The 24,496-nt window shown below is 34.7% G+C and overlaps 1 protein-coding gene across 1 annotated transcript; it reads right to left on the reverse strand.

Moving 5' to 3' along the window:
- Positions 1-20,684: 20,684 nt before the first annotated feature.
- Positions 20,685-23,126, reverse strand: LOC107428943 (transcription factor CSA). The gene is made up of 3 exons (XM_016039546.4): positions 22,223-23,126; positions 21,569-22,102; positions 20,685-21,404 (listed from the first exon to the last, which is right to left on the reverse strand). The coding sequence occupies exons 1-3, from the start codon at positions 22,761-22,763 to the stop codon at positions 21,112-21,114; spliced, it is 1,368 nt and encodes a 455-aa protein (XP_015895032.3). The 5' UTR covers positions 22,764-23,126; the 3' UTR covers positions 20,685-21,111.
- Positions 23,127-24,496: the final 1,370 nt, after the last annotated feature.

The raw sequence follows: 24,496 nt of genomic DNA on the forward strand, positions 1-24,496 counted from the left end.
CTTTTATTTATTTATTTTCTGGACAAATAACTTTAGGAAGGTTTTTATTTTATTCTTTGCATTGTAAATTAATTAATTCCTAATTTAATATAAAGGAATTAATTAATCAAACTTAGATTAGGAAAGGAAGTATAATTTCGGCCAACTAGGTTTCTTTATGTGTGTGGCCGGTTTTTCCTTTGTTTTTAGGGTTTTATTTCATGGCTTTGTAGCCTATTTAAAGGTTTATTTTTCAATATGAATACAACTTTGAATTTGATTAAGAAAATACCTGTGAGATTAATTATCTCTTTGTTCTTCGAGAACACCTAAAACACCATTAAAGAATTGGTTGTTTTAGCTTGACTTATCAATAGGTTTTCCATCCCCTATTGTGGCGTCTACATTATACCAAGGTTTCTAACCATAGGTTGGTTAGGGGTTGAGGTCCATTCCATTAGAACTTGAACTTAATTAAGATTCGGGCTAATATAATACGGTTTTAGGAGCAGGTCGTCCTAGGTTCGTATTAGCTCCTTTATTGGTTTTACCAAATTTTTCTAAAACTTTTGAAATTGAATGTGATGATTCTGTTATAGGTATTGGAGCTGTATTGATGCAAGAAAGAAGATGTATAGCATACTTTAGTGAGAAGTTGAATGGAGCGGAATTGAATTATCCAACATATGATACAGAGATGTATACATTAGTCTAAGCTTTCAAGACATGGCAACATTACTTGATGCCGAAGGAATTTATGATTCACACAGATCATGAATCCTTGAAGTACATCAAAGGCCAAGGGAAGTTTAACCAAAACCATAGAAAATGAATTCATCTAGACTTTTCCTTATGTCATTCACTACAAGAAAGGTAAAATAAACATGGTAGCCGATGTATTATCCCGAAAGTATGTTTTATTTTCAATCTTAGATGCTAGATTGATTGTTTTGAACAATTAAAAGAAATTTATGAGCACGATAGAGACTTTGGTGAAATGTATAAAAATTTTGCTAAACATGGCTATAATAAATTCTATATCTTTAAGAGGTATTTGTTTTGGAAAAATCAACTTTGTGTGCCTTGTTGTAGCATTAGGGAATTGTTAGTTAGAGAATGTCACGGTGGGGGCTTAATGGGAAACTTTGGTGTTACAAAAAATTTGTCTATATTGCAAGAACATTTCTTTCCACCAAACATGAGGAGAGATGTAGAGAGGATGTGTGAAAGGTGTTTGACTTGTAAAAAGTCAGAATCCCAGCTTAAGCTGCATGACTTGTACATGCCTTTATCAATTCCTTCTCATTCGTGGGTTGATTTATCTATGGATTTTGTACTTGGTTTACCTAGGTCTTGGGTGGGCAAAGATTCAATTTTTGTGGTTGTTGATAGATTTTCTAAAATGGTACATTTTGATTGCATGTAATAAAATTGATGATGTATCTCATATAGCTAACTAATTCTTTAAGGAAGTGGTGAGACTTCAAGGTGATACAAACCTAGGACGACCTGCACCAAAACCCATATTATATTAGCCCGTATCTTTGCCTTTGAAGCTGCCTTGACTTGATTCCATGGCCTCTTAGAGATATGTATTGAATCCACAAAGTGTTGGAACCATTTCGTACTGGCCAAACTCCATAAATGCACTAAAACAGCTACGAGGGTCCGTAGCGGCTTCCACCACTTGTATGCTTAAAATAGGTCTTGGATCTTCAAGTATGGACAAGCCCTCTTGAGAATGAATTATCCCCTAGATAAAGGCTGCAAGGTTTTCCCTAAATCTCTTAGCTTGAGCCCTAGTAATCAGCCTGGTCTTCATCCGAATTGGGTCGGCATCCCAGCGGGTTGTAGGTTGTGCGGGTTCGGGCGGATTCGCATAATTCCCCTCCTCTTGAAAAGGATTTTTCCTCAAATCAAAATCATCACCTGCAGTAAAAGGAGACAAATCTGCAATATTAAATGTATCACTAACATTATACTCACCCAGCAAATCAAGTTTGTAAGCATTGTCATTTATCCGCTCCAAAACTTGAAAAGGTTCATCGCCACGCAGCATAAGCTTGGACTTTCTTTGCTCGGGAAACCTCTCCTTTCTTAGGTGCAACCAAACCCAATCTCCAGGTTCAAAGACAGCTTGTTTTCAGCCTTGGTTAGCATTCCTTTCATATTACTCGGTCCTCCTCTTAATATTTGCCTTAGTCTTTTCATGAATCTGCTTCAAAAAATCAGCTTTTTGTTTTCCATTTAGATTAGCACGTTCACTTAAAGGTAAAGGTGTTAAATCTAACAGAGTCAAAGGATTAAACCCATAAACAATTTCAAAAGGAGTAAATTTAGTGGCTGAATGCAAAAACCTATTATAAACAAATTCAACATGCGGCAAACATTCTGCCCAAGTTCTCAAATTTCTACTAATTAATGCTCTCAACAATGCAGACAAAGTTCTATTCACTACTTCGGTTTGTCCATCAGTTTGTGGATCACAAGTAGTTGAAAATAAATTTTTTGTACCTAAATTAGCCCCTAAAGTTTTTCAAAAATAACTTAAGAACTTAGCATCCCTATCCGAAACTATAGTCCTTGTCATTCCATGCAATCTCACAATTTCTTTGAAAAATAAATTTGCAACATCAAATGCATCATCAGTTTTATTACATGCAATAAAATGTGCCATCTTAGAAAATCTATCCACAACAACGAATATTGAATCCTTACCTATCCTTAACCTAGGCAAACCAAGAATAAAATCCATAGACAAATCTACCCAAGGATAAGAAGGAATCGGCAAAGGATGGTATAACCCGTGCGGTTTCAAGGTGGACTGGGTCTTTCGGCATTTCAAGCATCTTTCACATATTTTCTCCATATCCCTCTTCATGCTAGGCCAATAAAAATGTTCTTGCAGCAAGGATAAAATTTTAAAAACACCAAAATGACCCATTAAACCACCCCCATGACTTTCCCGAACGAGTAACTCCCTAATGCTACAATTAGGCACACAAAGTTTGTTTTCCCTAAACAAATACCCCTCAAATATGTAAAATTTATTGAATCTATGTTTCAAACAGGTTCTAAATATTACTCTAAATTCACTATCATACTCATAAAGTTCCTTTAATTGTTCAAAACTAAGCAATCTAGTATCTAAGGTTAAAAAGAGAACATACATTTGCGATAATGCATCGGCAACCACATTTCTTGTAGTGGATCACATATGGAAAGAACTCAATGAATTCAATCCACTTGGCATGCCTTCGATTGAGCTTTCCTTGACATTTAATATGCTTCAAAAGATTCATGATCTATATGAATCACAAATTCTTTTGGCATGAGATAGTGCTGCCACGTTTCCGAAGCCCTCACCAAAGCAAACATCTCCTTGTCATATGTTGGGTATTTTAGTGCAGCCATTTAATTTTTCACTAAAGTAGGCTATGGGCCTTCCTTCTTGCATTAATACAGCTCCAATACTGATGTGATTTTGCCTGAGGCCGCTCAACCGATAACCCGCTGGGGTGCTGACTCGACACGGATGAAGACTAGGCCAATCACAAGAGCTCAAATTAAGAGATTTAAGGACAACCTGGGAGTATTTATACAGGGGGTAATCAATCTCAATAGAGCTTGTCCATACTTGAAGATACAAAGCCTATTCTAAGCATCCAAGTGGTGGAAGCCGATACAGACTCGGGTGACGGTTTTGGTACATATTTGGAGTCCGGAAAGTATGAAATGGTTCCAATTCTTTATGGGTTCAATACATATGCCTAAGAGGTCATGGAATCAAGTTAAATCATCCTCAAATGCAATCAAAAAGGGCTTGTACGGACAGCATCAACAATTTGGCCGAATTTGCTGTATTGCTTGCTGGCTTTACTGTATTAGCCTTTTCTCATACTTCCAAGCAAGGGAAACGTGAGGAAATTCACAATAAGATTATTTGGCATCCCACAAAGACTATTGAAGCTGATTTGGAGTCCAATTGGATCAAAGAAGGGTCATTACCAACATAGCTGAAAATTACCTTTTTTAGTTTCCTAATTTATTTTTACTTTTTGTTTTAGGAAACTACCATTACTTTTAGGCTTTTATTTATTTATTTTCTGGAAAAATAAATTTAGGAAGGTTTTTATTTTATTCTTTCCATTGTAAATTAATTAATTCCTAATTTAATATAAAGGAATTAATTAATCAAACTTAGATTAGGAAAGGAAGTATAGTTTCAGCCAACTAGGTTTCTTTATGTGTGTGGCCGGTTTTTCCTTTGTTTTTAAGGTTTTATTTTGTGGATTTGTAGCCTATTTAAAGGCTTATTTTTCAATAATAATAAAACTTTGATTTGATTAAGAAAATACTTGTGAGATTAATTATCTCTTTGTTCTTTGAGAACACCTAAAACACCATTAGAGAATTGGTTGTTTTAGCTTGACTTATCAATAGGTTTTCCATCCCCTATTGTGGCATCTACATTATACCAAGGTTTCTAACCACAGATTGTGGTTAGGGGTTGAGGTCCATTCCATTAGAACTTGAACTTAATTGAGATCCGGGCTAATATAATACGGGTTTAGGAGCAGGTCGTCCTAGGTTCGTATCAAATACCTACACCCGAAGCATCACATTCAATTTCAAAAGTCGTAGAAAAATTTGGCAAAACTAGTAAAAGTGCATTACATAATTTTTCTTTCAACAAATTAAAAGATTTTTCTTGTACTTCCCCCCAATTAAAGCTAACATTCTTCTTCACTACTTCATTCAATGGTGCTGTGATGGTGCTAAAGTCCTTGACAAATCTTTGATAGAAACTTACCCAACCATAAAAGCTCCTAACTTGAGTGATAGAGGTTGGTATCAGCCACTCCTTGATCACTTGAACTTTAGATTGATCAACTTTGATTCCTATACCACTGACTACAAATCCTAGAAAAACAAGCTCATCTTTGCCAAATTCACACTTTTTCATGTTAACAAACAACCTTTCTTTCCTAAGAATATTTAAAACTTGCCTAAGATGTTCTATATGCTCATCTAAGTTTTGGCTATACACTAAAATATCATCAAAGTACACAACCACAAATTTACCAATAAATGGAAGCATAACATGATTCATAAGTCTCATAAAAGTACTAGGTGCATTAGTTAAACCAAAAGGCATGACTATCCATTCATACAACCCATATTTAGTCTTAAATTCATTCTTCCATTCATCACCTTCTTTCATCCTAATTTGATGGTGTCCACACCTAAGATCAATTTTGGTAAACATGCAAGTACCATGCAATTCATTAAGCATATCAGCTAATCTAGGAATTGGATGTCTATATTTAATCGTGATATTATCTATAGCCCTACAATCAACACACATTCTTCAACAACTATCTTTTTTAGGTACTAATAAAACAGGAACAGTACATGGACTCTGATGTGATTCCGTCCGAGCCCGCACAATCGACAACCTGCTGGGGTGCTGACTCGATACGGATGAAGACATGGCCAATCACTAAGGCTCAAGCTAAGATGTTTAGGGAAAAATTTGCCGCTTTTATCCAGGGGTAATTCATTCTCAAGAACACTTGTCCATACCCGAAGATCCAAGACCTATTTTAGGCATACAAGTGTTGGAAGCCGATACGGACCCGGGTAGCGGTTTTAGTGCATTTATGGAGTCCGGACAGCAAGGAATGGTTCTAACACTTCATAAACTCAAATAATATCATTAAAAGAACATGGAATCCAGCCAAGGTAGAATCAAAAGCATCTAAAAAGGACTTGTACGGACAGCATCTCAATTTCACCGAAAATGTGCTGTTTTGGTGCTGACTTTGACTTTTCTTCTTATTTGACTTATTCCAATCAAGAGGTAACGTGTGGGAATCATTATTAATCATATTTGGCATCCTAAATGGCATAGGGAAGTTGATTTGGAGCCCAAACAAGCTGAAGATTGGTCAAAGATACCTTAGTAGTCAAACTAATCAATTAGTTTTCTAATTTGTTTTTGACTTTTTGTTTTAGGAAATTAGTCTTTTATTTTGATTTTTATTTATTTATTTGCTGGACAAATAAGTTTAGAAAATTTATTATTTTATCATTTCAATTGTAAATTAATTAATTCCTAATTCAAAATAAAGGAATTAATTAATCCAAATTAGTTTAAGAAACTAGGAAAAATTAGGCACTTTCCTTTTCTCTACTTTCCTTTTCTTTACTTTCTTTTTCTCCACACTTTAAGTCCGGTTTTGAATTAAATTTTTTAGGATTTTTGCTTTGTAATCTTAGCCTATTTAAAGGCTTATTTTCAATGAGAAATCAAGCTTGAATTTTATACAGAAAATTATTTGTGAGATTGAATTCTTTTTGTTCTTTTGAACACCTAAAACACCATAAGTGAATGAGTGTTTTAGTTTGACTTATCAATAGGCCTTCCATCACCTATTGTGGAGTCTTCATTATATACCAAGGTTTCTAATCACAGGTTGGTTAGGGGTCAAGGTGACCATTAGAACTTGAACATAATTAGATCCGGGCTAATATAATAGGGGTTTAGGAGCAGGTTGTCCTAGGATCGTATCATTTGGTATCAGGTTTGATCTATCTTTATTTGCTTTATTTATTATTTTTTTTTTTTTGGTGTTAATCTGCAATTTTAGCATTAGGTTAAGGTTGCTTCTATCATCATACACGTTCTGCATCATTAAAAAAAAATAAAAAATTCATTCCTAGTTGAATTAGGTTTCCTAGTTTATCGTATTTTTGTTTCCTAGTTTATTGGTTGTTTTTCATCATTATTCTTGTTAATTTTGGCTTTTGTTGATTTTTCTTTCCTGTTTTAGTTTAAATATTTGCATTCATATATTCAAAAAAAAAAATTGAAGAGTGGGGTTTGCGGAATTAAAAAAAAAAAAATCGCATAATTTGAATTTTTGATTGGGAGGTCACGGGTTTGGTATTTGTTTTGGAGTTGGAATTGCAATTTTAGTAATTATTCTTGCTACTGCAGTTGTTTATGTTCGTGAGTGAAAAAAAAAAAAAAAGGTAAAGCGGAATTAAAAAAAAAAATTTCGGGTTTGTTGAATTTGGTGTTGAAATTTGAGTTTGAGATATTGTTTGATTTGGAGATTTGATTTGTGATATTTTGAGTTTCTAGATAATTATTCTGTTGGATATTTTAATTTTGGTGCTTAAATTATTTGGAGTAAAATTAGTTAAAGGATTTGATACAAAATTTGAATTACAAGAACAACAACCAACACTTTTCTATATTTTTGTTCTCTTTGATTCTTGTTCGTATTTGAATTTCTTTTTCTAGAATTTTATTCTTGAACTCATAATCTATTACCATCTGATCCAGTTCTTCAAAATTCCAAAGTTTTCTCATTAATTTGTTTTATTTTACCTAGAAAAGCCGAAAACTAGGTTTTGTTGAATTCCTTCGGTATTGCCTATTTTTTTTTTTGCTATTATTTTGTTGATAAGTTTAATTAAAACATACTTGTGATCTAATTACTTTTTTTTGGGTGTTTTAATTAGAACTTTGAGATAATTCATTGAGAGGAAAAAGGCAAGAGAGTTTGAGCACAAAAGAGGGTTAAAAGCCGAAACTAGTGTGCAAACACGAGTGTCGAGTTCTTAATTGAGTGAAACACGTGAGGAAGTGATATTTGGTGAGAATTTATTTTATTTTGCATTATTTATACTAACATTGCAGATTCAAGGGTGAGAAGAGGAGATCCACCTTTGAGAATTAATGAAGAAGAGTCTGTAGGATTCCATGGTGGTTCCCGAGCTTCGGGGAGTGGTGAACAAACAGACATGAGGGCTATCTTCGAGTAACTATAGTGGATGAATACTCAAATTGATCATTTAAATCAAAGGATTAATAGGTTAGAAACATCCCAAGGAGTACCGAATATAAAGATAGATGCTCATGGAGGCCGAGGTCGAGGTCGAGGAGGCCGTGGGCGACCAAGAGAGGAGTTTGAGGAGGAAAATGTCGGAGATGATTTTGAAGAAGGAATGGATGAAACACTTGCTGTCCAAGAGAGGCTAGGCCATGGGAGGCATAGGAGATAGGAAGTAGATGATGATCTTGGCAACATCAAGATAAACATTCCACCATTCATGAGTAAAAATTATCCGGAAGCTTACTTGGAGTGGGAGGAACAAATGGAGATGATCTTTGATTGCCACAACTATTCGGAAGCCAAGAAGGTGAAATTGGCAGCAATGGAATTTGGTCATTATACACTCCAATGGTGGACTAATGAGCAAAACGCCCGAAGAAGAATTGGTGATGACTTGATCAGTACATGGCGACAAATGAAAGGAGACATAAGGAAGCGATTCATACCATCACACTATCATAGGTTGCTGCATCAAATGTTTCAATCTTTATCTCAAGGAAGTAGGTTCATGGAGGATTGTTACAAGGAGATGGGGATGCTTATGATGAGGTTAAACATGAATGAGGATAGAGAAGCAACCATGGCAAGGTTTCTTGGTGGTTTGAATCTTGAAATAGCCAATAAACTAGAATTGCAACAATATGTGGAATTGGAGGAGACGTTGCATTTGGCTATTAAATTAGAGCATCAATTCAAGAGGAGGGGTGTAGGCTCACGGTTTGGAGGAGTTTCTAACAGTGGAAGATCAAATCCAAGTGCTTGGAGAAGTAATCCCATCTTTGAAGCAAGACAAAAACCAAAACTAGGTGAAGAAAGCTCCATTTGGCCAAAAAGGGAGTCCAAAGCCGAATCTGTCCAAGCACCTAAACATGAGGTAAAATCTGATCCTAAACCATCAAGATCTAGAGAAATTATTTGTTTTAAGTGCCAGGCACAAGGACACATCGCTAGGCAATGCCCGAATAGAAGGCTGATGGTGTTGAAAGGCAGTGGTGAGCTAGAATTGGAAAGTAAGGAAAGTGAAGATGAAGCCGAGCAAGAGGAGGAGGACTTAGAGGATGAGGCCAAAACTTTGAATGCATCCAATGCCAAATTAAACTTAGGTTTTAGAAGGGTACTTGCTATATACAAGGATGAGGACCATGTTCAAGGAGAAAACATCTTCCACACCCGATGTGAAATCCAAGGTAAAATTTGTTGTATAATTATTGATAGTGGGAGTTGTACAAATGTAATTAGTAACATTGTGGTTGATAAATTAGGCTTAACAACTATTAAACATCCAGAACCATATAGATTACAATGGTTTAATGATAGTGGTGAAATGAAAGTGAGTAAACAAGCCAAGGTAAAATTTAGCATAGATAAATATGTGGATGTTGTTTTGTATGATGTTATGCCTATCCATGCCGGACATATTCTATTAGGTAGACCATGGCAATTTGATGAAGATGCTACTCATTATGGTCGAGAGAGTTGTATTGTTTTTAGATTTAAAGGTAAGAAGGTCCAGCTGGAGCCATTGATCCCGAAGGAGGTTTTTAGAGATCAACTGCAAATGCAACAAAGAAGGGAAGCCGAAAGGTTCAAAGAGAAGGCTAGTATGGTACCAAGGGTTCCACCATCCATTCAAGAGGGGAAAGGTGAGCTTGCTATCCAAGGTAAGTCCTCTAAAACCCAGGTTGAGTGGAAAAATTTAAACAAATCCGAGAGTAAGAAAATTGGAGCAAAAGCCAAGAGTGATGCAAAATTCAATGAATTCGTGAGTGAGAAAGGAAAAGAAAGAAAAGAGAGGAAAAATAGAAATTTTTATCTTAGCTTTGGTGATGTTAATAAAGTAATTATGAATAAAAAATCATTGCTGGTCATGAATATTAAAGATACTTATTTAAAGATGTTTTTGTAGCATAGAACTTTATCTGCATTATTGAAAGCTTTACTTAGTGGAAATTTGAAAATTTGGGAGATATTATTTGCTAAAATTAAATAGTGTGATGAACTTGTATTCCTAGTATTTGTTGTGATAGAGTTTGACCCAGGAGATTTGTTTTGGTTTCAACCAAGGAAGGAGAGGTTTCCCGAACAAAGAAAGTCCAAGCTTATGCCACGAGGAGATGGATCTTTTCAAGTTTTGGAAAGGATCAAGGAAAACACCTACATGCTTGATTTACCGGGTGAGTATAGTATGAGTGCTACATCCAAAGATGCTGATTTGTTTCCTTTTGATGCAGGTGATGAACTATATTTGAGAACAAATTCTTTTCAAGAGGAGGGGAATGATATGATTTCGCCCGAGGCCACACAACCAACAACCCGTTGGGGTGCTAACTCGATACGGATGAAGACCGGACCAATCACTAGGGCTCAAGCTAATATTTTTAGGAAAAAATTTGCCACTTTTATCCAGGGGGTAATTCATTCTCAAGAACACTTGTCCATACCCGAAGATCCAAGACTTGTTTTGGGCATACAAGTGTTGGAAGCCAATACGGATCGGGTAGCAGTTTTAGTGCATTTATGGAGTCCGGGCAGTAAGGAATGGTTCTAACACTTTATGAAATCAAATAATATCATTAACATGGAATCCAGCCAAGGCATAATCAAAAGCATCTAAAAAGAACTTGTACGGACAGCATCTCAATTTGGCCGAAAATGTGCTGTTTTGGTGCTGACTTTGACTTTTCTTCTTGTTTGACTTATTTCAATCAAGAGGCAATGTGTGGAAATCATTATTAATCATATTTGGCATCCTAAATGGCATATGGAAGCTGATTTGGAGTCCAAACAAGTTGGAGATTGGTCAAAGATACCTTAGTAGTCAAACTAGTCAACTAGTTTCCTAATTTGATTTTGACTTTTTGTTTTAGGAAATTAGTCTTTTATTTTGATTTTTATTTATTTATTTGCTGGACAAATAAGTTTAGAAAATTTATTATTTTATCATTTCAATTGTAAATTAATTAATTCCTAATTCAAAATAAAGGAATTAATTAATCCAAATTAGTTTAAGAAACTAGGAAAAATTAGGCACTTTCCTTTTCTCTACTTTCCTTTTCTTTACTTTCTTTTTCTCCACACTTTAAGTCCGGTTTTGAATTAATTTTTTTAGGATTTTTGCTTTGTAATCTTAGCCTATTTAAAGGCTTATTTTCAATGAGAAATCAAGCTTGAAGTTTATACAAAAAATTATTTGTGAGATTAAATTCTCTTTGTTCTTTTGAACACCTAAAACACCATTAGTGAATGAGTATTTTAGTTTGACTTGTCAATAGGCCTTCCATCACCTATTGTGGCATCTTCATTATATACGAAGGTTTCTAATCACAAGTTGGTTAGGGGTCAAGGTGACCATTTGAATTTGAACATAATTAGATCTGGGCTAATATAATATGGGTTTAGGAGCAGGTCGTCATAGGTTCGTATCAGACTCATAATCCTTTATCAAGTAACTCGCTTACCTGCCTTTGTAGCTCTTTTGTTTCTTCAGGATTACTTCTATATGCAGGTCTATTTGGTATGGAAATCCCTGGAAGAAAGTCAATTTGATGTTCAATCTCTCTAATAGGTGGTAATCCATTTGGATTTTCATCCGGAAAGACATCTCCAAAATCTTGCAAAAGAGAAAGAATTGAACTTGGCAATTCAAGTTCTTCAAAGTTAGCTTGATCATTAAAATAATTACTTTTATACATCATGACTAGCAATATTTCTTACTCAAGATAGCTTTATTAATATCCCCAAAACTCAAATAAAAAATTTTATTTTTTCTTTCTTTTCTTTCTTTTCCTTTCTCTCTTTCGGCCTCCACACAACTTCCCTTTCTCTCGGGAGTCTCATAATGGCTCTCAAGTTTCTCCATTTTTCTCACCCCACATTTGGCTTTCTCATAATTTTTCCACTCAATTTGAGTCTTAGAAGACTTACCTTGAAAAGCAAGCTCGGACTTACCTTCTTGGATGGTTGGTGAAGCCGTTGGTGCCATACTAGCCTTTTCCTTGAGTTTTTCGGCTTTCCTCCTTTGTTGTATTTGTAATTGATCTCTATATACTTCCTTGGGAGTTAATGGCTCTAGTTTGAACTTCTTACCTTTAAATCTAAAAACAATACTATTTTCTCAACAATAATAAGTAGCATCTTTACCAAATTGACATGGTCTACCTAATAGAATATGTCTGGCATGCATAGGCACAACATCACACAAAACAACATCCACATATTTATCTATGCTAAATTTTACTTTGGCTTGTTTATTTACTTTCATCTCACCACTATCATTAAGCTATTGTAATCTATAAGGTTCTAGATGTTTAATAGTCGTTAAGCCTAATTTATCAACCACAATGTTACTAATCATATTTGTACAACTTCCACTATTAATAATCATACTACAAATCTTACCTTGGATTTCACATCGGGTGTGGAAGATGTTTTCTCTTTGAACTTGGTCCTCATCCTTGTATACAAGATGTACTCCCCTAGAAACCAAGTTTAATTTGGCATTGGATGCATGGAGTGTCTCGGCTTCATCTTTAAGTTCTTCCTCACCTTGTTCGGTCTCACACTCACTTTCTTCACTATCCAATTCTAGTTCACCATTACCTTTTAACACCATAATTCTTCTATTTGGGTATTGGCTAGCTATATGTCCTCATCCCTGGCACTTAAAACAAATAATTTCTCTAGATCTTGAAGGTTTAGGATCATATTTTACCTCATTCTTTGGTGCTTGGACATATTCGGCTTTGGACTCCCTTTATGGCCGATTAGAACTTTCGTCTCCCACTTTCGGCTTTAGCTTGTTTTCAAAGGTAGAATTGTTTCTCCAGCTACTTGGATTTGATCTTTCACTGTTGGAAACTCCTCCAAACTGTGAGCCTACACCCCTTCTCTTGAATTGATGCTCTAATTTAATAGCCACATTTAACATCTCCTCCAATTCCACATATTATTGCAATTCTAGTTGATTCGCGATATCACGATTCAAACCACTAAGAAACCTTGCCATGGTTGCTTCGCTATCTTCATTCATACTTAACCTCATCATAAGTATCTCCATCTCCTTGTAATAATCCTCCATGGACCTAGTTCATTGAGATAAAGATTGAAATCTTTGATGCAGCAACCTATGATAGTGTGATGGTACGAACCGCTTTCTCATGGCTCCTTTCATTTGTCGCCATGTAGTGATCAAGTCATCATCAACTGTCCTTTGGGTGTTTTGCTCATTGGTCCACCATTAGAGTGCATAATAATCAAATTCCATTACTGCCAAATTCACCTTCTTAACCTCCAAATAGTTGTGGCAATCTAAGATCATCTCCGGGTCATTTTTTCCCATGAAAGGTGGTATGTTTACCTTGATATTTCCAATATCATCATCTACCTTCTCTCTCCTATGCCTCCCACAGCCTAACCTCTCTTGGACATCAAGTGTTTCATCCATTCCTTCCTTGAAATCATCTTCAAAACTTTCCTCTTCAAACTCCTCTCTAAGTCGTCCATGGCCTCCTCCCATTCTAAGTAAGCCTCCGGGTCACTTTTCCCCATGAAATGTGGTATGTTTACCTTGATGTTTCCAATATCATCATCTACCTCCTCTCTCCTATGCCTCCCATGGTCTAGCCTCTCTTGGACAGCAAGTGTTTCATCCATTCCTTCCTTGAAATCATCTCCAAAATTTTCCTCTTCAAACTCCTCTCTAAGTCGTCCACGGCCTCCTCGACCTCGATCTCGACCTCCATGGAACTCTTGCCTCAAATTTGGTCCTCCATGAGATGTTTCTATTCTATCCATCCTCTAATTTATGTGGTCGAATTGAGCATTCATCCACTGCAATTGTTCCAAGACAGCCCTTATGTCCGTTTGCTCACCATTTCTCGTAGCGCACGAATCACCATGGAATCCTACAGATTCTTCTTCATTAATTCTTAGGGGTGGATCTCCTCTCCTCATCCTTGAATATGCCATGTTAGTATAAGTAATGCAAAATAAAATAAATGCTCACCAAAAGTCACTCCCTCACGTGTTTCACTCAATCAAGGTCTCAACACTCGTGTTTTCACACTAGTTTCAGCTTTTACCCTCTTTTAACCTCACACACTCTTGCTTTTTTCCACTCAATGAATTATCTCAAAGTTCTATTCAAAAAACCCACAAAACAGTGATTAGATCACAAGTATGTTTTAATTAAACTTATCAACAAAACAGTAACGAAAAGAAAATAATACCGAATGAATTAACAAAACCTAGTTTTCGGCTTTTCTAGGAAAAATAAGGCAAATCAACAAGAAACTTTTGGAATTAATAAGAACTGGACCAGACGGTAAGAAATTAAGTATTCAAGAATAAAAATTTAGAAAAAGAATTTCAAACATGAACAACAATCAATTCGAACAAAATTAAAGAATATTGTTGGTTGTTGTTCTTGTAATTATAGTTTTGTATCAAATCCTTTAACAAATTTTAATCCAAATAATTTAAGCACCCAAAATTTAAATATCCAGAAATAGAAATAACTGTCCAGAAACTCCAAATATTGAATAAATAATCAACAAAACAGCAGCTCCAAGAAATTTCCAACAACAAATTTCAACACCAAATTCAACAAACCGAAAATTATTCTTTTTTAATTTGGTTTTTTCTTCTCTTTTTTTTTTTTTTTAACTCACATAAGACAACTGAAGTAGCAAGAATCAACACCAAAATTGCAATTCCAACACCAAATAATCACCAAACCCGTGACCTCCCACATAAAATACAAATTGTGCAGTTTTTTTTTTTAATATCTGTTCGGCTTTTCTTTTTTTTTTTTTCTTTTTTTGAATATATGAATGCAAATATTTAAGACTAAAACAGTAAAGAAAAATCAATAAAATCCAAAATTAATAAGAACAATGATGAAAAACAACCAACAAACTAGGAAGCAAAAATACAGTAAAACTAGGAAATCCTAATTCAACTAGGAATGAATTTTTTTTTTTTAAATGCCAAACATGAATGATGATAGAAGCGACCTTAACCTAATGCTAAAATTGCAGATTAATACAAAAAACAAATAAAGCAAACAAAGATAGATCAAACCTGAATAAAATTTGGCTCTGATACTAAATGATACGAACCTAGGACGACCTATGCCTAAACCCGTATTATATTAGCCCAGATCTAATTATGTTCAAGTTCTAATGTTTACCTCAATCCCTAACCAACCTGTGATTGGAAACCTTGGTGTATCGAAGACGCCACAATAGGTGATAGAATTCCTATTGATAAGTCAAACTAAAACACTCACTCACTAATGGTGTTTTAGGTGTTCAAAAGAACAAAGAGAAATTCAATCTCACAAAATAAATTCTGAATATTATTAATGGTGTGTTCTTCCTCAAAAACAAGCATTTATATAGACTAAGAGAAAACAAAAATAAACCCTAATCTAATTTTGATTAATTAATTTTTTTATTTGGAATTAGCAATTAATTAATTTACAATGAAGAGAATAAAATAATAACTTTCCTAAACTTATTTTTCCAGCAAATAAAAAAATAACAACCAAAAAGTAAATGTAATTTTCTAAAACAAAAAGTAGAAACAAATTAGGAAACTAAAATACTAGCTTTCTGACTAAGTTGATTTTGACCAATCTTTGACCAACTTGAGCTCCAAATCAGGTTCCATATGCTTTTTAGGATGCCAAATAGGCTGATTATGAAGGCCCACATGTTTCCCTTGCTTGTAGGAAAGAGAAAAAGCCAATTCAGCAAAATACAGTAAAGCCAGCAGAAAATACAGCAAAAACCGGCCAAGCTTCCTCTTATGTTCACACCACCTGTTTGATTTCCTTTGAAGCTGCCTTGACTTGATTCCATGGCCTCTTAGAGATATGTATTGAATTCATAAAGTTTTGGAACCATTTCATGCTGCACGGACTCCATAAATGCACCAAAACCACTACACTGGTCCGTATAGGCTTTCACCACTTATATGCTCAAAACAGGTTTTGGATCATCAAGTATGGACAAGCCCTCTTGATAATGAATTACTCCTTGGATAAATTCAGCAAGGTTGTCCCTAAACTTCCTAGTTTGAGCTCTAGTAATCAGCTCGGTCTTCATCCGAATCAGGTTGGCACCCCAGCGGCTTGTCGGTTGTGCGGGTTCGGGCAGATTCACATCACAAGGTATGCCTAAAACTATTATTTCTGATAGGGATACTAAATTCCTAAGTTATTTTGGGAAAAAATTGTGGGCTAAGTTAGGCACTAAACTTTAATTTTCTACTACTTATCATACACAAACTGATGGTCAAACTGAAGTAGTGAATATAACTTTGTCTGCATTGTTAAGGGCATTAATTAGTAGAAATTTGAGAACATGGGAATAATGTTTGCCACATGTTGAGTTTGCTTATAATAGAACCATACATTCAGCTACTAAATATTCTCCATTTGAAATTGTTTATGGTTTTAATCCTTTAACTCCATTAGATTTAACACTTTTGCCTTTCAATGAACGTGCTAATCTAGATCCAAAACAAAAAGCTGAATATGTTAAGCAGATTCATGAGAAGACTAAAGCAAACATTGAAAGGATGACAGATCAATATGCTAAGATTGGTAATCAAGGCTGGATCAAAGTTGTATTTGAACCAGGAGATTGGGTTTGGTTGCACTTAAAAAATGAGATGTTTCTTGAACAATGCAACTCAAAGCTTATGCCTCGAGAAGATAGACCTTTTTAACGTTTTGAGAGGGTCAATGAAATGCCTACAAGCTTGATTGTCCAGGTGAGTATAACTTGAGTACTACATTTGAAGTTGCTGATTTATCTCCTTTTTCTGTAGGTGATGACTTTGATTTGATGATAAATAGCTTTCAAAATGAGAGGAATGATGAGAATCCACCTATATCCGCACAACCTACAACCCGCTGGGATGCTGATTTGTACAATTGAAGACCGTACCAATTACAATGGCACTAGAGATTCAAGGACAATTTGGGTAGCTTCATACAAGGTGTGATTAAGTCTCAAGAAGGTATGATTATACCCGAACATTCTAAGCCCGTGTTGAGCATTGAAGTTGTGAAGGTAGAAATGGACCTGGAAAGCTGTTTTAGTACATTTGTGGACTCTAGGCAGCAAGGGATGGATTTCTTGGCCTATTAATGTCAAGAGGTCATGAAATCATGCCAACGAAAAAGTAAGGCTGACCAAACACATCATTTGCGCATACACTTCAATAATGGTCGGTTTTACTTGTTTTGGCACTGGGAAGGTGGTTTCTTGTAATCCAAGCAAGCTTTGATATTTCCAATCAATAGCAACATGTGGAGACCAGTTCTAATCCTTTCAGGCTTCCTACAAGGTATATTGAATCTGATTTGGAGCTTAAATTGACTGATGATTGGACAAAGATAGCTTATTTGGAAAACTAGTCAACTACTTTCCAAATCTCAAATTTGATTTTTTGTTTTAGGAAATAGTCTTATATTTTTTATTTATTTAATTATTTACTGGTCAAATTTATTTAGGAAAGTTGATATTTTTATATTTGATTGTAAATTAATTAATTTCTTTTTGAAAACTAAGGAATTAATTAATACAATTTAAATTAGGAAAGTTAAAGTCATATTCGGCCACATCATTGTTTCAACATCATTTGACGGTTTTAACCTAGTTGATTTAGGGCTTTTGTTTTGTAAGTCTTATTTTTCAATGAAACACACACTACATTATTATTTAGAAAATTTATTTGTGAGAAGAATTCTCTTTGAATGCCTAAAACACCAAATAGAGATCGAGTGTTTTTATTTGACTTATAAATAGAACATCCATAACTATTGTAGCGTCTTCATCATATATCAAGGTTTCTAATCACAAGTTGATTAAGGGTTAAGGTGACCATTAGAATCTTAACTTAATTTCGATCCGGGTGAATATAATACGGTTTTAGGAGCAAGTTAATCTAGATTCATAACATTACCTTATCAAGAGAACGGGCAAACAAGATCAGAAAGTTTGAAATTGATGAATCGGTAATTCAATCGAATCGTGCGATTCATTGGGTAAAACGTGCAATTTACCTGTAGATCGATTCAAACAAACAATTTGTATCATTTGACATCCATCCCAATACAAAGGATCGTGAATCATTTGTTTTTAACAACGCCCCTAAGGTTGCATCCATTGGCCTTTTTGACCACATCTATCCACGTGTAGCTTCCCAATTCACACCTACTGAAATGCTAGCCTCTCAAACCATATTTGCCATGATGCAAACCATCTACACTGTACCTACTTGAGTGCAAGCATAAAAAGACAACTTGAATACAAAAGACAATTGATTCAAGATTACGTTTCTCCACTCGCCAGAAATCAAATCCAAACTGGGGGAGCAGCAAATTGTCCAAAAATGCCAATATCAAAAGAATGACTTTGGGATCTCTCAAGATAGATATTTCCTAGGGCAAAAGATTAAATGGAAAAGACTTTTGAAGCCAACATGGTCAAGATCAATGGCTAACCTAGGCCACTAAAAGGTGATGATGATGTTAATAATAATAATAATAATAATAATAACAATAGTATTAAATAAAAAATAAAACAATTTCCTTCTACTTTTGTTTTCCAACAAAAATTTAAAGTGAAGGATTGTTTGAACTATATATTTACCATTTTTTTATTATTATATTATTGTTTATAATTAAAGTGATTGAAGGTTTGAAAAAAGCTAGTTTATTCTCGGAGCAATTTAGGGCTTGAATAAGGCTAGATTCACATTGATTTTTATATTTGATTAAATTATTATTGTTGATTGGTGAGTAAAGATGGACAAAATTCAAATTGATTAATTGAGATGGAGAAAAGATGCTTTAAATGGAAGATTTTCACCATCATGGAAATTTGAATATACGAAGGTAAAATGAAAGTTTGCGTTATCAAAAGGAGATTTCAAAACTATAAAAAGAGCGTTAGGAGCAAGAAGAAGAGGATATGTCCACAAACACCAAACTCTAACTATGGAAGCTTTATTTTAATTACTCTCTACGATCACTCATATATTCATTTTCCTAATTTTTATTTTTCGAGCCAGACTTTATATTTTATTTATATTTTATTATTTTAACTTATTAAATACCATGTTAAAAAAAAATTAATTTGATTGTTCCTATGAATTAATAGACATTCTAATTCTTATCAAATTTATTTTTTGGACAATTTTTATTATTATATTTTCTTAATTTCTCTAATCAAATTTAGAATAGCACCCGGCCGCCCGCACACAAACAGAGACAATCCAAATTGTTTCATCTTTGCAAAAATACCAAACATCAGATTATAGCATGCTAATTGAAATTGTTTTCTATATTTATTTAGGTAAAAAGATTGGAACGGTAGAGGTTACGGACCCCGATGGACCCCACCCGCAGACGTTCATGGTACTCTATGATCTATTTTCTTGGTTAGAATCCAAATAGCTTACAAATCGTGGACGGTGGGAGTGCAATTTTTTCTAACCCACTGTACTTTTTTTTTTTTTTTTTTTTTTAACACATGCATTGGACACTTGGACTTTATCTGGTTAGACCAAGCCCAAAACCATAACCCTGATCCTGAATGCCTCCATTTTGTTTTAAGGTCGGGTAAAGGTGAGGTTTTAACTTTTACTGTGTCAACTATTTCGTTTCTAACCAAATGTTTCTCGTAATCCTTCAGCATTTAAAAAAAAAAAAAAAAAAAAAGGAAAAAAAATTGTTTCTCGTATTAACTAGAGTAAATAATTATATTGATAAATAAACAAACAAATGTTTCTCGTGTTAATGTTTCTGGTGGTAATTGTATCTTAGTACATATAAATTTAGTCAATGTTTTCATTAATAACTAATAGTAAGCCCAAGAGAGATACTTGTCTCTCCATTTGATTTGAAAATTGAATAGACTGATTGGGTGATGGAAATTTGGACAAGGAATAAAGGAGAGGAAGAACCTACCTTTTTTGAAACTTTGCGTGCTCGTTGGTGTTCTTTTCATGGTTAAAATCAAACAGTCAAAGGACAACTCAAGTTTCCTATTTTTAGTAAGTGAAACTGTGAACCAAAAAACTGTGACCACGAGGCCATTCCCTCGAAAATGCACATTTGTAATTATGGTTTTTACAGTAAAAAAAAAAAAAAAAAGGAAAAAGTTAAGAAACGAATCCACGACAAAAATAAAAATAATAACTGGCGGATTATGTCAGCATTTCAGAGCTTTTACATAAAATCAATGTTTAAGACTATTCCAAACAGTAAGTAAACAGCTATTCCCTTCACTCACCCATGTGGATGGTATGAATAATTTTCTGAGTGAGATTCTGCTGATGAGATAAGTATGTTGAACAGTTTCTATCATGAATGCATAGGAGATGATGGGGGGTGTGTGTGTGTTGGTGTTTTTTTTGGGGGGTGATTGTTTCAGTTTGCAGACTTTTTGCACTAAGTTTTGCAGGCCATGAGAAAAGGATGTTCTGAATAGTACCTATTTTCTTGTATTTGTATCTTTGTTAGACTCTATCTTTTTCCACCATAAACTTCTTACTCTCTCACATTTCTCAACCTTCTTCTAAGCATAAACATCAAAAACCTTTTCCAGAATTTATTTGTTTTCTCCAAATTTATGTCATTTTTCTTTTCATTTTCTTAAATTTATTAAAAAAATAAAAACCTTACTCTGAATTTAGCCCAATATAAAAATTGTCCTCTATATTAATATATCAACCATTTTCTTCAAAGAATATGCACATTTAGTAAAAAGAAAGAGGACAACGAAAAATAAATGAAGAAAATTTAGCTGGCAATTGCTATAATAATATATAATCAAGCTAATTAATTTATTGTTCCTACGGACAACGAAAAACAAATGACGAAAATTTAGCTGGCACTTGCTATAATAATATATAATCAAGCTAATTAATTTATTGTTCCTACCTTTAGGAAAAGGGTCCTAATGTGAGATAGGTGCTTACAAGAAAAAAGATCGTGGGATATGATTTCAATAGGCTGATGATGATTATGATGATTATGCAAGATTACAATCACTTTCAAGCAACTGAAAAAACAATCCCTCCTCTTTCTTTACCTCCAATGGCTTTCTAAGTTTTTCTTGGACCAATCACAATGAGACCCTTTCTCATGATTATATTGAAAAACTTTGAATTTTTTCTTCTTTTCCTCTGTTCTAGCTAATCTTTCATCTCATGTGGCTCCTACTCCAAGAAAGTCAATGAATGGAGGTGGAATAGTCTCAAAATGGTTGCCAACTCCATTCACTGCTATTGATGATGAAGGTTGATGATCACCGGCTGAGACTACAGGCATTGAAGCTGTGGACTCAGATAAACTATGAAGGATATGGTAGTTTGACTGTTGCATGGCGGGCACACATGGTGGATAATGAGCATGAATAACATCCATCTCTGATTCCTCATTTGATCTATCCCAAGCTCTGCTCTCACGGAGCATTCCCATCATTTCATCGCTCTTAGAACCTGCGCACGCACACTCACACACAAATGATATGCTAAAAAGAAAAGTTCAAAAACTGAAAAATAGAGGTACATTTTTCGAAATATAACCAATGAGAAACAGAAAAAGAAAACCCAAATTCACAAGAGGTTGAAGAGAGAGCATAGATTCATATGCGTGTACTAACCAGGGAAGAAATCAAAAGGAGTTTGCTGGGCAAAAATTCCACTGTTGGAAGGGACATTAACATGGTTACTTGACATTGGTTCTCCACCACTGATCATGTGGGGTGAACAATTCATACCATAACCAACCCCACCACCAACACCACCACCACCACCACTGAAGGTTGTTCCAAATGGATAAGAATTTACATTGCTCAAGCCTGACCCACTTGGAAGATTTGCACAGTAAGTCCCCGCCGCTCCTGAGGATGATTCTGCTCTTGGATTTGCTTCATCCATTCTTCTGTATACAGACTGACTCAGCTTCCTCCTTCTATATGCACTTGATTGTTCTCTATACTTCCTTGCCATTATAACATGCCAATGGTTTTTCACTGCATTATCTGTTCTTCCAGGGAAAAGCCTTGCTATCATTGCCCATTTGTTGCCATAGATTCTATGAGCTTGCATTAGTCTTTCTTCTTCTTCCTCTGTAAAAGCTCTCCTATTGATTCTTGGATCAAGCTGGTTAAACCATCTTAATCGACAGCTTTTACCTTTAAAAATTCATACAAAAAATTAAGGGGAAAGAGAAAAGAATTTACAGAGACAATATATATATATATATATATATTTATATATTCACAGACAGATTTTTTTTTTTTTTCCCTTTTTACCTGATCTTCCTTCTAACTTCTCTGCTATAAGGTTCCAGTTCTGAGGGCCATAAAGGGCTACAAGTTCTTTGAGCTTGGAATCCTCTGCTGGTCTCCAATGGCCTCTGGCACAGAGTTTTGAGTGCCCACAATCTGTTTCTTTCCCACAGACCATAGCATTTTCATTAGGGTTCACATCATCCTCGGGTTTGTTATTTATAGCGTCATTATTTTCCCCAATATCATCGCTGCAATCATCAGAGCCTTTACCTTCCAAAACCTCATTTTTATGGTGTTTTGAGGAAGGAAAAGGTAAACCCCAAAAAGATCTTCCATTTTTTTCGACTTCTGAAAGCTTCGAGATATTATAACTTTCATGAGAAGAAATAGAGGAAACTACTCCTCCGTAGTTTGGACTGAGAGAAAGAGAACCCATATCAGCGTAAACCATCCCCATCGAAGAGCAGTGCGAAGAAGAAGAAGAGGATGAGGTAGTGGAAGAGTAACAACATCTAAAGCCGTTTTGGTTTTCTGTTGCAAATATAACATAATTGTTGGCCATGCCTTCATTTTCTTTCTGACAGCTTGCTGATTATATTAGGAACTGTTACGAAGTCATATTATTGGCCGGAAAAGAAGGGGAGAAAATAAAAATGTTTTTGTAAAACAAAAACAAAAAAAAAAAAAATTTAAAAATTGACAAATAGTGAAGTGGAAGAAAATGGAAGGGCATTTGCAGTACGGGCAAGAGGAAAAACTTGAAACAGCAAAAACACAATGGCATTCAGAACAACCTAAAAGCCCTCTCTCTCTATCTCTCCCTCCCCCTCACTGACTCCTTAGGGATAGAAAGAGAAAGAGAGAGAGAGAGTGAGCTTTTAAGTTGTTACCAAACCTGACTGACCCTGACCCTTTTAATATTTTATCAAGTTCTTCGCATTTATTAATATATATATATATATTATTCTTGTTCCTTCTTTTGAACAAATCCCACAACGATCAGTCACACGTGTGAAAGTGAGGAAATCTTTCTCTTTCTCTTTTCCTCTCTCTTTTGAGGGGTTGAAGGTCTTAGGCTGTCTCTCTCTAAATTGACAAGAAAGACTCATAATGTGATGTGTGCTAGGTTGGGCTTGTGCAGAGCTAGACACCTTTCTTTTCAAGGAACAGAGAGAGAGAAAAAGAACGAGGAAGGTTTTTGACCTAATAGCCCCTGTGTTGTGTCCGACACCCAGTAAAATAAGCTTGCCTCCAATCTCTATCAGATCCCTGTCTTTAACTATAGTTTAGACTCTTTTACCTTGGGTTTCAGCTAACACCTAAAGTTGAACCAACAAACCAAAACACCCCCTTTTCCACCAACAATTTACTTTGATCTATTTCCCTTTCTTTTCCTTTCCTTTCCTTTCCGTTATGATTGCAATTAATTATTCACAGAGAAAAAAAAATTACAATTAATTATAACTGCCCGAAAAACCCCATTTAATTAACAATATTTTTTGCCATTTAATTAACAATCTTTTTTGCCAAAAAATAAATAACATTAATCTTGTTTCTTTTTTAAAATAAAATACTACTTAAATGAGATTGAAAATTTCCATTCAAACCCATTATCTAATTCTCTGTAGAATCAAAATATACCATGTTTAATAGTTCATAATCTTGATAGTCTTGTCAGGTGTATGGTAAAAAAAAATGGAAGGATTGGCGTACCTTTTAACCCCAAGTGTCGTGGACCATTTGTGCTTTGATAACACAATCAACATGTATATCCCATCCAATAGCATATGGAGTTATTAAAAATATATTCATGTTTTATCCAAAAATTTATACTCATGAGAATAGAGTGTTGGGAAATCGAAGACTCATATTTTTTGCCAAATTAATAGAAAAAAAAGAATAGACAGATCTTCAAATTTTTCATCCGCCCACAAATCTGATTATTAATCCAATTAAAAGAAGAGATAAGGCAAGTTTTATGAAAAGAAATATCTAGAAGCAGTACTCATATTTCTAATGTAATACCAAAAATAATGGTAGTAATAGTAAACATACACCCAAAACGCATATAATATTGTAAACCTTGGGGGTTCTAGTTTTCAGTTTTCAGAGTGACTGGAAAACCCAAAATTGCAAAAGTTACATTTATTGCTTTGTGCAGGTGTAACAGGAATGTACAATCTGTGGTGTGTAGAAGTAAACAGTTTGTGGGTCAAAAACTTTGAACACCTTGACCCCCTATTAGGGAAACACTCCCAACCAAATGACACCAACAATTCAATAGACCAGCACATG

This window comes from Ziziphus jujuba, chromosome 12 (assembly GCF_031755915.1).
Source record: "Ziziphus jujuba cultivar Dongzao chromosome 12, ASM3175591v1".
NCBI lineage: Eukaryota > Viridiplantae > Streptophyta > Magnoliopsida > Rosales > Rhamnaceae > Ziziphus > Ziziphus jujuba.